This window comes from Nematolebias whitei, chromosome 8 (assembly GCF_014905685.2).
Source record: "Nematolebias whitei isolate Nwh7 chromosome 8, NemWhi1, whole genome shotgun sequence".
Lineage (NCBI taxonomy): Eukaryota > Metazoa > Chordata > Actinopteri > Cyprinodontiformes > Rivulidae > Nematolebias > Nematolebias whitei.
In genome coordinates, this window is record NC_056505.1 from 27,661,581 (window position 1) to 27,677,725 (window position 16,145).

At 43.5% G+C, this 16,145-nt stretch overlaps 1 protein-coding gene across 1 annotated transcript in view; it reads right to left on the reverse strand.

The window, feature by feature from the left end:
* Window positions 1-16,145, reverse strand: part of ttc28 (tetratricopeptide repeat domain 28) — a 31,894-nt gene that overhangs the window by 8,656 nt on the left and 7,093 nt on the right. Inside the window, exons 3-7 of the mRNA XM_037681130.1 lie at window positions 10,620-10,729; window positions 7,287-7,416; window positions 6,955-7,173; window positions 5,334-5,493; window positions 1,942-2,082 (exon numbers count right to left, since the gene is read on the reverse strand). Coding sequence (XP_037537058.1) covers window positions 1,942-2,082; window positions 5,334-5,493; window positions 6,955-7,173; window positions 7,287-7,416; window positions 10,620-10,729 — 760 coding nt within the window. The remainder of the gene's footprint in view (window positions 1-1,941; window positions 2,083-5,333; window positions 5,494-6,954; window positions 7,174-7,286; window positions 7,417-10,619; window positions 10,730-16,145) is intronic.

Below are 16,145 nucleotides of genomic sequence, written 5' to 3' on the forward strand. Positions count from 1 at the left end.
GCCCCCTTCTTGATCTGAGTGAAACTAGGTTAGATGCATATACAACCTGAATTTGGACAATAAATTAACAATAAAATAACAATAAATTACAAGCAGGCAAAATTCCCCTCAACTGGAGGTGTAGATATGTGTGGCTCCACTAGATAGCAGTGTTACACTGCTCTCAAGAATTGAGCTTGATGAGTGCAGCTGGAAAGGAACACAGTGATGTCTTTTCTGTATTTCTCTTTCATATTTATACATTTATTGTAAAGTAATATTCTCAGTAAGCCAATATAAAGTGACAGTCCAGTGTTTTGAGTCATGTCTGTCTTGTGATGGATGTTAACAGCTCAGGCTCAGACACCCAGCCCACTGAGAACTGTGCTAATAGTGGCCCTGAGGTTGGAAGTTGTTTGCTTGGCCCTGTGGGGCCCAGTTTTATGCCTACATATGTCACTGCTCTCCATCTGCTCCACCAGCCTGAGTTTCCTCCAGAAGCCATTCAACAGACATCTATCCTGCCCCGTCTGAAAGCCCCAGGCCGCCGGCTTCCCTCCAGCCTCTCTCACTCTCTCCCAGGCTCTGGCACAAGCCTCCGAGTGAAAGCAAAACAATCGTTTGTTAGCCTGACAGAAGGAATGAGAGAGGAGGCGAGGTGTCAGCCAAGAGAAGGTGAGTGTAGATTGTAGAGCAAAACAGTGACTAGAAAAGGCTGAAGGCACTGAGGCTGAAGGTGAAGGCTTTGTTCAGCGTGCAGTTGAAAGAGGGCTCCTTAAGTATGATCCGAGAGCTAAAGAATGTAAACTATTCAACCATGGCTACACGCTGACCTCCTTTTATAATGACCGGATAAAATAATGAGTTCTTTTATAGCTTTATGGCAACTTAACCCTTTCAAAGCAGGCATCTTGTTTTAATGAGTCTTAACTGACAACTTCATCACGATCATCAAACAATCTCATTATGGGATGACTGTGCATAATGACTTATTGAGTTACACGCTGATAGGATTAGACAAACAGAGACTTTCATCATCACCTTCTCACAGTAATCCTTCCAAGCTCCTCTGTGAAGATCCGTGATAAAAGAGGGTAATTGACAAATCTTTTTCTGCTGAGTAGACTGTTCCTGAACCCAGTCTGATAAAATGTTTATTTAGGCATGATTCTTTCTGACAAAACTAGACTTCATGTGTATTTATTCTAACCAGTAATTACCCATTACGTGAGGGAACTACAACAAAAAAAGACCCTAATAGGCACATACATGCTGGTTATGTGATTCCAAACCTCTAGATGATTGTCTTGTAAAGTCTTCTTCCTTTTCTCAAGCGTTTGCGTAGTGACAGAAGATGGGCTTCCCAACATGTGCAGCGTTATAATTTATTTTTTTAAGGCCCAAAAGAATGAACGGATTATTACCGTCAGCCCATTAAAGGGGCTTAATGAGCACAGAGAGTCAATTAAAGATGGAATTACCCCCTCATCAAAGAACAGCTCAGCTGTGCACTAGGACAAGGACATATGACCTAGACACACACACTCCTTCCACTTGTATACATTATTAATCAGTGCAATGCTCAAGGATAGTTTGTATATTTCCAGTAAATAGCACTATGCAGAGGTCAAGTCTGCACAACTAACACAAGTAGAACAAACTTTGATCTACGTGTCTCATAACAAGTCAGGTGCATGTGCATGAACACATGCACACACAGTGCTCCTTCAGAGAGGAAAGTTGTAAAGGGCTTTAGCAGCTTGGCTTTACTCCGTCTGTTTAATAAGGAGGATTCTCATGCTGCTTCTGCACTGGTGAAACAATTGCAAAGAGCCCTTTCACAAATCAGACGCAAGACCCATGAATCCCCTTACCCAGGCAGATTGGTTTAGATCTTTTTTTTCTGAGAAAAGGAAGTTTAGGGTAATTAAAACAGTTGGGAACATTCAGGTGATGCCCTACCTGTTGAACAAGTTGTTTCTGGACACCATGCGCAGGAAGCCTGTTGGATCTGTGACTGAGTTAAGCTTATTGTTGAGTTCCTCAAATTGCTGGTCCAACAGATCTCCTGCCTCGCTCTCCGTCTCACTGCTCGAACACCCTCTGACAGACAAAGGGATGGAGGGAGAGACGTTCACAACCACACAAATATTGGCAAAGAAAATGCTTCTTGAGCACAGCAGACAATACAGAGACTTGTATTGTTTCTCTGTGGTTAAATCAACTCCACACACTCACGATCCGCCATAAATACACACCATTCAACCCACACTCCTGGCCCAATTTCCCATCTCTGAGCCCACTCTCTGATGATAAGCATAGTTAAATCCTTTCATTATTATGCTGGTAATGCTGATCTAGTCCAGGGGGAGTCAACCCCCACCCAACCCACTCATACTTGCCACCTCTCTCTGCCTTTATGTCTGAACCTTTCCTCTGATGTACCCAGATCCAGTTAACTCTGAAAGTCAGCATCTTTTTCTCACAGCATTTAAGTGAGAACTTTTAATCTCTTGTAACTGATACAGATTTTTTGCTTCTAATTTTATCTCATTTAGAAATCTGTGCAGTAGGAAGTTAAGATTGATTTTTCTCGTATGAAGAGTTAATACTGATTCACCTATAGGAAATTTATTAGATGAATAGCTTCACAGTCTTGGACATTTCAGTGTAAAATTTAGCCTCCTTTATTTTAAACACTCTTCCATCCCATTCATTTGAGCTCCACTTATTTCAGAGAGCTGCTGCCCCTTCGACTGCTCTCCACACAGTGAATGGGCTTGGTAAGTGGTGCCATATTGTACCCATCCAGGCGCAGTGGTGTGCATGCAACTTCCCATTGGAGTAGTAAATGAGATGATAATGGGGCAGGAGAGCCAATCTGCCGGGGTGGTGGAAACTGGAAACAGGCACCACGTGGACCAGCCTGGAACTGTGGCTCAAATCCCAACTCAAGAAAGGTTTAAATGTCCTCAGAGTCTCAGATGTCAGAATAATAATAATAATACTCTATTTATAAAGCCCTTTAAAACAACCACAGCTGCCACAAAGTGCTGTACATATAAAATCAAGAACATTTAAACACAAAACAGTTGTTACAACATTAAGATGAATAAAAACAATAAAAACAGTACAGAGCAAATTCAGTCTGTGCTAAAAGCCAGGGAGTAAAAATGTGTTTTTAAAAGAGTTTTAAAACTGGACAGTGAAGGGGCTCATCTGATGGGAAGAGGGAGATTGTTCCACAGTCTTGGAGCAGCAACAGAAAAAACTCTGTCCCCTCTGAGCCTCCGTTTGGACTTCGGCATCTCCAGGAGCAGCTGATCAGCTGATCTGAGGCACCGAGCAGGAGATTATGGGTGAAGCAGCTCAGAGAGGTAGGATGGGACAAGACCTTTTAAAATTTTAAAAACAAATAAAAAAATCTTAAAATGAACTCTAAAATGAACAGGCAGCCAGTGGAGTGAAGCCGGAGTGGGGGTGATGTGCTCCCTCTTTTGAACTCCAGTTAGAAGCCGAGCAGCAGCGTTCTGGACCAACTGGAGACGTCTGAGGGAGGACTGGCTGACGCCAAGGTAAAGAGCGTTGCAGTAATCCAGCCGAGAGGTGACGAAGACATGGATTACTGTTTACAGCTGCTGTAGTGTGAAGATGGGCTTTACCTTAGCCAGCTGTCTGAGGTGATAAAATCTGGTCTCGACACCGCTCCAATCTGGGAATCTAATTTAAAATCACTGTCCATTTTAAAACCCAAGTTAGAAACCGTTTTCTTTACATGTGGTGCCAGAGGACCCAGATCAACAGGTCAAGGTTCACAAGAGCCACTAGGACCAAACACCATCCCTTCTGTTTTCTTTTCATTGAAATTTAGGAAGTTTAAAGACATCCAGGCTTTGACGTCTTCAAGACACAACAGAAGTGGCCTAATTGAGGGGGCATCTTTCTTTTTTAGTGGCATATAGATTTGACTATCATCAGCGTGACAGTGAAAAAAGATCCCATGCTTTCTAAGGATTGATCTCAATGGAAGCAGGTAAAGGGAGAAAAGCAGGGGACCTAAAATACAGCCCTGTGGAACCCCAAAACACAGAGGAGCAATGGTGGATTCAGAACCAGCTATGTTGACTGACATGGTTCTGTCTGCCAGATAGGACCTAAACCAGCTCAATGCAGTACCACAGATACCCACTTGGTGTAGAAGCAGAAGGTGATTTTAATTTTCAACACATATGCTAATAAACATCTATACTGCCTTTGTTTACTTGCTTCTTTTGACTTTTTCACACATTTTTTTTTCACCTTATCTGAAACTTCTGCCTCTTTCTGTTGGCAAACTGCTTGCTCTTTTCCTTTACTTCAGGTGTGCCATGAATCCTGCAGATACTGGGAGCCATTATTCCATCTCATTTACTCTCACTGAGGGAAGAGTGGACTAGATCTGACTACCCAGGGTCCAATGGGGCAGAAAAATGATCTTTAAACACAAGCACATGAAAAAAAAACTTTTCTTCAGGCCACTTCAGATAAATTTATATGGAATGTCAGAAGAAGACGTTGGAGAATGGCTTAAAATGTAGATTATTAACTGACTGAAGAGCATCTAACATGACAACAGCTGCTGCACTGCAAACAAATTGCACCTCTAGATTTATACACTTTAACTTTCATGAAGTGAATGGTTTTAGATGGACTCTGCTGGGTGCAGAGGGACAGCTAGGGGGTCGTAATTGTTCACATTCTTTTATTTTCATACTAAATAAATAGTATAAAATTAAAAATGACAATAAGCTGTGGTGAGAGCTAACTGTAGGGACAATTCAAAGGATTTCACTTTTATCATGAATTGGCCATATTTTGGATCCATCCATCCATCCATCCACTTCCTTTTTGGGTCGCAGGAGTCACTGGTGCCCATGTCCAGCAGTCACTGTGAGAGAGGTGGGGTACGATACCAGGACAAGTCGCAAATTCATCCCCTAATTTATGTTTTTGTTTAACCAATTTTAATCCAAAAAATTAATAAATACCAAACTGCAAAAAAAAAAAAATTAAAAAAAAAAATCTACAATGCCTTTCAGATTGACTAATTAGAATTAATAAATTGCATGAAATTTTAAACCCAGTTTATTTTTTCTGCAAACATTTTTTCAATCAGTCTCATTCATGCCTCGGCTTCTTTCCCCCTTTATTTAAGTGCAATGATGTCTGTCTGTAGAACTTTACAGTCAGCCACAAAACTGCACATGCTATTTAGTTCTTCTTAAGATTTACAATCAGATTCTATATTGTCTGGTTTGGTAAATCTGACCCTTTAATGTAGATATAGTTCAGTCTGACAGCTGTAAACATCCCACCTGCTGTAATAAGACTCCACCCCCAGAGCCTCGCGAGCGCTGGCGATGTGCTGCTCCAGCGAGGAGCTGCTGACCATTCCACTTCCGCCTCCTTCCTGGAAGTCCGAGCCTCCTTCTGACAAGCCTTCGCCCAAGTAAACTTCATGAAACTTCAGGATTCCTATGGAGACAGAGAAGACAGAAGCCATCTTCACTCCCTGCTTTGGCTGTATGTGTTGATGAAGTGAAACCTAAGTAAGACTAAATTAATGCTACACTTTCCCACCTATTTCTGTGAATAATACACTTTTATTACTCGCTCAGAGTAGCAGGAAGTATTGAATCATTTCAAACACGAGCTGTGAGTAAACGCATGTGCAGCAGTCTGTGGAGCCAAATAAATAAAACAAACAACATTCAATAAATGACAAGAGTAGGCTGCATGTGCCATCTGCTGCCTGCTAGATCTGTTTCAGGCAGTAGCATCTCAACAGGCTGGGGGAGGAGCTTGCTGCGAATGAACAATAATTGCACATCATCTGATTGTGCCTGCCAACTCATGTCTAAATGCTGCAAAATGTACACAAATAAAGATTTTGCGGATTTAGATGCCTTTTTTACTTGCACTCTTTTGAGCTGGCCATGTTTGCATGCCAGCTGGGCAGACAAGGTTAGGGGGAGACATTAGTGAGCAAGTCGCTCCTTAGCTCGGGGTGATATTTAACACTTTGAAGATTCACACTCTTCCCTGCAGTGTGCTTTCTGCTTGCAAGACTAGTGCCGGGGGGTCAAGTTCAGCTGGTTGCCCAGGAGCTCGTCTGGATCAAATGTAGAGGGCCTGTGGCATGGGACATGAGTCACTCCTTTCATTTCTCCTCCTTACAGCCGACAGCAAAGAGGGGCTAAAGTACAACGGTGCTGGAGCCACAGGGATTGTGACATGCATCGTAATTAACCCACAGCTTCATCTATTCTTTTAGTTAAGCAGGAATTTCACCACTTTTCTGCATGTAAGTAGGCTGGCTCTTAGTCTCTGTGGATGTGTGGGTAGTACTCTGAAGTTACAGAAATGAAGAGTACACGTCTGCTAGTAGTAAATACTGCCAAAAGAAAACAAAAATAAAAGCATGGAAACAAAAGAAAGAAGCAAAAAAGAAACATGATATTTCGACTTCGTGTAAGAGCGTAATTGTTTCCTCTTGACATGTGGGTGGGTGTTCCTGTTGGCTGCGTCCCAATTTGTGTCAATGTCAATTAGCGTGGTTCATTTTCAGATGATTTCTGGGGTGAAAAGTGAGGCGGGAGAGGGGGGTGAGTGCAAATCCTGACTGTGGAGTGGCAGCTGGTGCTGCCACTTGGTGTCAAAGCTGGGCTTCTTACCCCCCAGCGGTTGAAATCAAGCCTTCAGCCTCCATGCCTTTTTTTTCTGCTTTGATTTGAACAATTGTGTACGTGTATGCATGCGTGTACATGTTTGACTTAATGACGTGAAAAAAATATACATCCTAGTTAGTGTAGCTATTGACTACAATGACAGAAAATATAATATTTAATAAATAATGTGACAACAAGAAGAATGAAGACTAATGTAGTAGAATTTCAGTGCGTTGGTGAAACGGTTTGCAGCAACATTAAACCTTACCTGCCCCTGGAGCCAGCAGCCAGCTGTACAGGTATCCTGCAGCCATTGAGAAATACAACACTAATGCCCTCTGGCTGTTCACCGTGTCCAAGATGTGCTCCACTGTTACTGGTGTGTAGGGGTCAGTGTCCTGCTGACCCGTCTGTCTCTCCACCAACAGATCTGCGAAGGCTCGTGTGCGACCCCGTTCTGCCACTGCCAGAGCTTCATCATGGTGACCTGCAGCGTTCACAGGTCAACAATGAACCGTTCGAAAACCTATTCTGTTATGTCATGAAGAGGTGTAAGACGGCGCAGTGAATGGTCGATAGGAGGAATGTTTGTTGGCTCACCAAGGCTGACAAGGACCCGCTGGAGAGCCTGGTAGCAGGAGGTTTGCAGGTCAAACAGAGAGAGTTTGTAGTCTGTGCTGTGCTGGGCTTCATGCCGGATGGTCTCAAACAGTGCGGATGCCCGGTAGAGCTGACAACAAACAACAGCAAGAAAAGTTCAGATGGTAAAATAACAAATATACAAAATGTCTGTGTTCCTGTCACTGAGGCCCACAAATAACATCTCAAACAGCCAAGACTCTCTTTGCTGCACGTTTAATTTAAAATGACTGCAGGGCGGCATGGTGGCTATTTTGTCAGAACTGTTGCCTCTCAGCAAGAAGGTTGCCGGTTCAAATCCCGGTCTGGGGGCCTTCCTGAGTGGAGTTTGCATGTTCTCTCTGTGCATGTGTGGGTTTTCTCCAGGCACTCTCGTTTCCTCCCACAGACTAAAAACATGCATGTTAGGCTGATTGTAACTCTAAATTGTCCCTAGGTGTGAGTGAGAGAATGAATAGTTTCTCATTTGTCTCTATGTGTCCCTGTGATGGACTGGAGACCTGTCCAGGGTCCCCTGCCTCTCGCACAGTGATTGCCAGATATAGGCACTAGTGACCCCCACGACTCGAAAAGGAAGAATCAGGTAAAGATAATGGATGGATGGATTCTAAATGTGAGTAGTTGTAACGCTGTTAAAAACATCATTTTAGAGTGTATGTGATCTGGCTTTTCAATAAATAAGAACGGATTTTGGCCACTAGATGGCAGCATCCCCCTCATGGATCACCTCTGATAAGACCTACTTCTGTTTTCCATTTCAACTAAAGAAACCACTGTGGAGTAGTTCAGTACCATCAAAACCTAAATATCTCTTCAGCTTTCTGAACATAGAACAAGGAAGTGAGATCCTAAACAATGACCTGTGTGTGAAATAAACACTCTGAGAATTCAAGAGTCCTGCCTGAGTTAGTGGGCATGTCTCCCCAGACTCAGGACGTGTGATTGAGGGAGGGAGGGAGACAACGGAGAGATGGGGCGACAGGAGACGTTACACACTGGCCAAGCAGAGTTTACTCAGAGTGCTGATTCATGTGAGCCTTTATTGATTTCCTATTTTTCCACTCGTAGCAGCCCAGTCGGATGATTGGGACTGACTACAGGGCTGCTCTCCAGGAGTCCAGGACAAGCAGTGAGGAGTACAACACTCCCAGGGCTTGGCTATAGTTCATATGAGACAAAGAGCAGCAGCAGAGAAAAGGTTACTAGTATGGATTAAATGTTTTCTATTAGCATAGTAGCTTTGACAGGTAAAGCAAAAGAAAAGGAGTGTGTATATTTCTTGAGAGCACTTTTCTATGGATCCACTGCAGCTGATGTGGTGTGCTCCAAGGTCATGCAGGAAAGTGTGTCAGAGAGAACGAGGAGGGGGCGAGTGGATCGCCAACAAGCCTGAGAGTTCTGCTGCATTAGTTCTAGGGACAGAGCTGCTAATCTAAGGCTGGTTTCACTGATAGGCTCTCAGCTGAACGTTCCTGACTCAAGAACCTCCTCAAACAGACGATACTCATTTCTCACAGCGTCTTCCCTCTGGCCATTCCTCAAAACACAATATCAAGAAACAGCCACAAATGTGCTGCCTCCACAGTGACTTGCACATCTGTGGTGTGAGCAAAATGCTCAACATCACTAAGCCGTTATGTATTCAGACAGCACCCTCTCATTTTACTGCCACTGGCACAACACGGCTTTTATCTGACATGTAAAGTGAATGTCACGCCCAATCTGTAACCTAAGCAGAGCTTGTTACACACAGACCTCTAATGATTAAGAAAAAAAAAACAGCTGGGGTAGTCTCATCCTTTGTGCTAAATAATCTCAAATGAACAGGCTTAATCTACAGTGGGCCAGAGATTTTTAAGGAAGCACAGATTTATTGATTTTCACTTGCTGAACGTGAGCACCTCTCAAAGGAAGCGGGCTCTGCTGAAGTAGCCGTTTCAAATCAGGACACGTCAATCAGCGAGTCGTGGTGAACACCAGGATCACAGCCGGGGCGATAAAAAACAATTAGGTTTAAATATGTAGAGAATAAGCAACATGAGGTCAAGTACTCCCAATCTACACCTATGGCTGCTTTATGCATTTAAATACGAGCTTCTACGGTTGCAGTAAAAAGTGGGTCAGAGTGTTTACCAAGGTTATTTGTAGTGACGAGCCAGCTCATGAATAATATTTGATCTGTACTCTGAAGACAAAAGTGTCCCTCCCCACTATCAATTCACCCTGAGGGATACAAGCTGGCAAGGGGAAAATTGTAAAAATACCTTTAGTTTAAAGAACCGAATCCACTACGCTGTGTAAAGGACTGTTAAGACTTTGGGATCAAAACTGGAAAACAAGTATGCAGTGGAAAATATGTTGCATTGGCTTGTTGGAATAATATTTGGCTTTTAATTGAACACAAATTCCCCAAAATGACTCATTCAGACTCTGCTCTGGTCGCTACCTTGGTGCAATCTTGCTTTCCCAGCTCTTGTAGATAATTGCAAACAGGCTAAACTAACTTACTTTTTGAGATGTATGATGCAGGCCTAAAAAACAAAAGCTATCTGGGTCGTGTAGATGATTATTTGCGTGCGATGTGCACATATGCATGCATCATAACAGGAGTGTTTTGGTCTAGATTTTGAAAATGAAAGAAGTTGAAACGTATCCCTGCAGACACATGACAACCACTGCTGTTGGCTCACTGACAGATCTGTGTGTAGACACACAAGCCAGACAAAAAGGGAAGGAGAACGAAATAAATAAAATAAAACTCTTGAGCTTCAGTGTGGACAGAAGGCAGAGAGAGATGTTGAGAGGATGTCCCATGCTTGCCAGGTGAGCAGTGGGCTGAAGAGGAGAGAACGTGTGTGTGATGCTGAGGTTTGGGACTCCTGAGACAATGAAAAAAAATCAGCTCGTCTGTCGCCTGTCTGCTCAGTTGACAGCGTTTACCGGCTTTACAGACTCCTCAGCATACTGCCAACAACCGTGCACAAGCTCTACAACCACCTCTTCTTTTTTCCTCCTCCCGCCCTCTGCTGCTTCTTCTTTGGGCTCTTTCCTCCACCATAAGGTTATTACGGAAAGCTTATTTCCCATCCTTTATGTGTTTGGACATCTACCTCCACCTCTCATTTGTAAGCGCTGCCAACCTCTCAGCCGACAGATGTGGGCTTATTGGAGGTCAGTTTTAACTACAAGGGCTGGATTTGCTGGGAGGAGTCCAAATCAAAGGGAAGTAGATGTGAGGAGAACCGAGTCAAGGTCACTCAAAGCAAGAAGAGGAAGAAGCGAGAGATACTTTACCTGATGTTGGGCCTCCTCCAGATTCCCGCTGGCCCACAGGGAGAGCCCCAGACGATGGCGGATCTTCGCCTCGTCCTCACGCCGGGCCAGCTGCTCTGCAAGCCGCAGGCCTGTTGGAAGAGGAGGAAATGGCAGCGGATGAGATAGGGAGCGGAGAGTGAAAATTATTCAGAGCAGACCGACTCTTGTGTATCTTTGAGAGTAACAGATGTAAGCATAGCGTGGTACTGATGTTCAGACAGCGAACAGGTTTGGATATTTGGCCTCAGTCGTAAGACGCCGATCGTGCGCTGGGTTTTAAGAGCTTGCACACGCCTCTGGCACAGGAGAAGAGTGTTAGAGCACTAATCGGACTGCATAGTAATCAATGCACCAGACTGACTGGCTGGGCAAACACAAATAGGCGTGGGATGCTTGCATAAAGGAAGCCACACAATATCACAGAGATGTCAACAAATATTTGCAAACACGTCGATCGTCTAATAATGAACTTTGTGCAAGCACCGACGAAGCGTACTTTGTGATATTATGTTTAAGCAACTTGTGGCGTTCTCTAAGAAATCAGCAGACTAAACCTGTGAGTGTGTCTGGATGTGTGTGTTCGTGTCACATCTCTTTGGGAGCAGTTTTTCACTCCTAAATCTTCAAGCAGGAAGATGTTACATATATGTAACATTTGAGATGGTCGTGGATTTCAGAAGGAGCAACCCCCCCCCCCCCCCCCCAGCATGAACATAGGAGGATCTGCAGTGGAAGTGGTCTCCAGCTACAAATACTTAGGTGTACACATGAATGACAACCTCAGCTGGGGCAACAACATCACCAGCCTGATCAAGAAAGCTCTACTAAAGGATAAAGGATGGGAGACTCTACTTCCTCAGGTGGCTGAGCTGAGCTGGTGTGGGAAGTTCAGTCCTCGCCTCCTTCTACAGGTGTGCAGTGGAGAGCATCCTGTGCTCCAGCATCAACATGTGGCATGGAGGCTGCACAGCTGCAGAAAGAAAAGCTCTGCAGAGAGTGGTGAAGGCTGCACAGAAGTCTGTTGGAGTCAGTCTCCCCACCATCACAGACATCTACACCTCTAGATGCAGGAAGAGAGCCACCTGCATCATGAAGGACCCCACTCACCCAGCACACACACTTTTTCCCCCGCTCCCCTCAGGAAGGAGGTTGAGGAGCATTAAGTGTAGAACCACTAGACTGAGGAACAGCTTCTACCCTGAGGCTGTAAGATTCATGAATCTAACCAGAATAATCACTGTGAAGAAATCACATCATGCTGCTGCTGATCTATTTCATGTTGATGTGTTTATGCGTGCTCATCTGCTCACACACTCATGTTTGTGCTGCTGTTCGACATAATGTTTTTATGCTATTAGTGCATAACGTATTTTTAATTGATGTTTTTCTTAGTTCATATCTTAGATCTTATTACAGTTTTTCTTTTTTTTCTTTTTTTATTACACATTTTATTGTTGGATGTAACTGGGACCCTGAGTACACAATTTCGTGCCACCACATGTGCTACATGTGGTGCGAATGACAAATAAAGAAACTCCAAACTCATATTTGCATGTGTCCTTAGTTTGCTCAGTCACTTGGTTTGGCTGTTACAAAGATGAAAATGCCTCATGCAGAATAATGATGAAAAAAAAATGACAGCCTCGGGGTCACAGGCTCAGAAAGCCTCCTACATCCAACAGAAGGCTCTTGTATGGTCTCTGTGTGGATGATGAAGGTGTCAAAGAAAAGCACTTTTTGTTATTAAAAACGAGAAAATTGGTCAAGCCCACCTTGTCTGAGTCTGCTTGTCTCTGCTTTCCTGGAAAACAATCTGTGGGCCAGACAGATAAGCCAAGAACCTAGAGTATGACCCGTAACAGGCATAATCCTGCAAGTCTTGCACATAGACAGCCATAGCTGTAGACTTCATGACTCCACCTTGGCCACGCCAGTCGGCAGCCTTTGAAGGCAAGCCCACAACAGCCTCCCTTCTTCTCCTTATCTTTCCACACAACCTCCCTCCGCCTGCCTGCATGCCCTCTTCCCCCCATGCATCTGCTGCACTTTCTCCTCTCATCTCTGTGCTTCTGTCCCCAATCCCTCCCTTCCCACCCCCTCCCACCCCGTTCTCTACCTGTTTCATCTTTACCGTGGTGGCAGTGCTTGCAGGGACTGCAATGCTTAGGGCTCATTAGGTGCTGGAGCAAGAGAGAGGAAACAGATCTAAATTATCCTTTTCATTCTCTGACAACATCAGCCCTCACTCTTCTCAACTCCATTTCTGAGGCTTTCATCTGCACACATACACACACGCACTTGCACATGCACATGCACATGACACACACACACAGAGAAAAATCGGATCTTTCCCAAGCTACTCTGTGATAGTTCTTTACGATCAAGCCTGAATGTCAACCAACTCTGTGTTTTCTTTATTCTCCAGCTGACAGTGAAATAATACATGAGAATTATGACTCATGCTGATCTCTGTCTTTCTCCTCCGCCTGCCTGCCAGCCTTCTTTCTTCTCCCTACATCTTCTTCCCTGCCTATTACTCTCCCATTCCCTCTCTTCTCCTACTCTGCATCATTCAGTGTCTGTCACTGTCACCGTGCGTGCCTTTGGTGTGCCCGGCAGGCACAGTCACGTAGCGGCGGCTGACATGAGGACGTGGCCGTGGCTGGCTGCACTCTGAAGAGCAACTTGAGAACACTTTAAAGGATGCTTGACAGCTGGGTGAGAGACCCTCTGCAGCCGCCCTAAGGCCCACACACCTCTTTCTTCAGTCGCAGGCCCTCTCCACAGACTCCACATACACGTCTCGTGCACTGGCGCTGTGCTGCTAACAAATAACCTGGCATGTGCAAGCGCATGACATGCTGCAACAAAGTACCCTTTGATCGTGACCGCATGTGGAACCGTGAGCAGAGTCTGGGATATTGTTGAAAAATGGGGATAAGAGCGCACACGCTCTCTACAGGGATGAAGCATTGCCAGTGTTGCACTGGTCTGCACAGATGAAAAGTGTCACAAATAGTTGAGCACCTGATGACTAAAGAGAGGCAGGGAGCAAGGTACAATGCCTCGCTCTCCCCTCTACACCGCTGGCCAATCTCACCATGAAGAAGACACAGAAAGCCTAAATCAGCTGTCTCAAACTTCTGAGGCTATCCAACCGCCTGAATATGTAGTTTTGACCGAGTCTGATCAAATGGACTTGTGCTTTTTTATAACTGTTGACACTGAGCTCTACCTGCTTTGTGTGATTAAAAATCTTCCAAAATTTACTGCTTTTGTTGCAGTTAAGAACACAACTTAACTTATTTTTAATTCATCCTTACAAAAGATTTAATACAAATATATAAAGTGGCACAAGCTTGTCATTTACATTTACATTAAATAATGCAATAATGATAATAAATAAAATAAATAAGAAATAATGTTATTATTCAACCTTTATTTAGACAGGTTAATCTCACTGAGCTTCGAGGACTCATTTACAAGAGAGACCTGATATTAACTTACTTTTTATGAATATGAATGTTTCTGTTCAGTGCCCTGAGACGACTTCTGTTGTGACTTGGTGCTGTATAATTAAACTGAACTGAACTGAATTAAGTTTAAGCATAAAGACTAATGTTCAAGTAAGCTTGCTGAATAACACAAAGCATTGGGAAATTTAATTTAAATACATTTAAATAGTAATCTTCAAAAGACTGTATGAGAAGTTTAAACAGCCATCTTCAAAATTATTATAACTATGTATAGTTGAACACTGACCTGATTTATGAAAAGCATAAAACGAAAGATAACACTTTTTTTTTTACTTTTGAGCATATATAATATATTATTATTAATATATATATTCTTTTTAATTCCAAGCTTTTACCGATATAGTAAAAGGAAAAAAAAGAGTTTGAATAATAAAAGAGTGGGTATCCTGCACTGAAATAATTTAATATTACTGCAGCTTTGAGTCTGGATATTTTTTACCCACTTTTCCTGCAAAATCATTCCAGCTGCTCCAGCTAAGTGGGATTAGTAAATTGAGTGCAATTTTTTTCTGAAGTCTATACAGTAAGTATCGTATAATCTGTAGGCAAATTCAGTTATTTTTTGTTTTTTGAATGTCCATTTTGAAGCATCAGAAGTTTAGGATTATTTTGAATCTTAATAAAAATATTATTTTCAATAATAGCTTTTTACAGATTCACTCGTCAATCGACTTGATTGATCCCCTCGTCACAGTGAAACGTTCCCTGACTCTCTGGCTGCTACAGAAACAGCATGATTGAACCATCGGCCAGTGTAAGAAGGGTATTGTTTTGATAGCATTTAGAGGTTTTCAACCCCCAGCTTCTACTAACCCTGCAAAAAAAATTATGGAATCCTCATCTTGGAGGATGTTCCTTTAATTGTTTAATTTGTTTGAAAAAAAAAAAAAAAAACAGGCATGCCACAAAACTATAGCTTTCCTATGACATTTAAGAAATATGTTATATCTGTCTGTCTTCATTTCTAAAGTGTACTCCAGCGGATTAAATCATGTGGCTACATAATGGGTATGACGTGGGAAGAGGTGGGCAATGAAAGAACAGTGGTCACTGGTTGCAAATGCTCAGAATTTAGTGAGATTGCAGCAAAAATGTGTAGTTCTTGCAATGATAAGTGAAGTTCACTAACTTTTTACCAACAGTCAGCCCAGTGAGATACTGCCTTTAGAGTTCAAATCTTTTGGGGCTGTCAAACTTTAGCACGATACTATTCACTTTTTAATAAATGGACCAAACTAAACAAAATCACACCATCATTTGTTTGAACATATAGAATTAAATTATTCATCTAATCACTTAAATACAACCAGTGACAGGAGTATTTGACTAGGGTGCCCTTATTTTTCAATTCAATTCAATTCAATTCATCCATCCATCCATCCATTTTCTTCCGCTTATCCGGGGTCGGGTCGCGGGGGTAGCAGCCTAAGTAGGGAGGCCCAGACATCCCTCTCCCCAGCCACTTGGGCCAGCTCTTCGGGGGGAATCCCGAGGCGTTCCCAGGCCAGCTGAGAAACATAGTCCCTCCAGCGTGTCCTGGGTCTTCCTCTAGGCCTCCTTCTGGTGGGACGTGTCCGGAACACCTCACCGGGGAGGCGTCCAGAAGGCATCCTAAACAGATGCCCAAGCCACCTCAACTGGCTCCTCTCGACGTGGAGAAGCAGCGGCTCTACTCTGAGTCCCTCCCGGATGATTGAGCTTCTCACCCTATCTCTAAGGGAGAGCCCAGACACCCTGCGGAGAAAACTCATTTCGGCCGCTTGTATCCGAGATCTCATTCTTTCTGTCTCAACCCAAAGCTCGTGACCATAGATGAGGGTAGGAACGTAGATCGATCGGTAAATTGAGAGCTTCGCCTTTTGACTCAGCTCTCTCTTCACCACGACAGACCTGTACAGCGCCTGCTTCACTGCAGATGCTGCACCTATCCGCCTATCGATCTCACGCTCCATTTTTCCCTCATTCATGA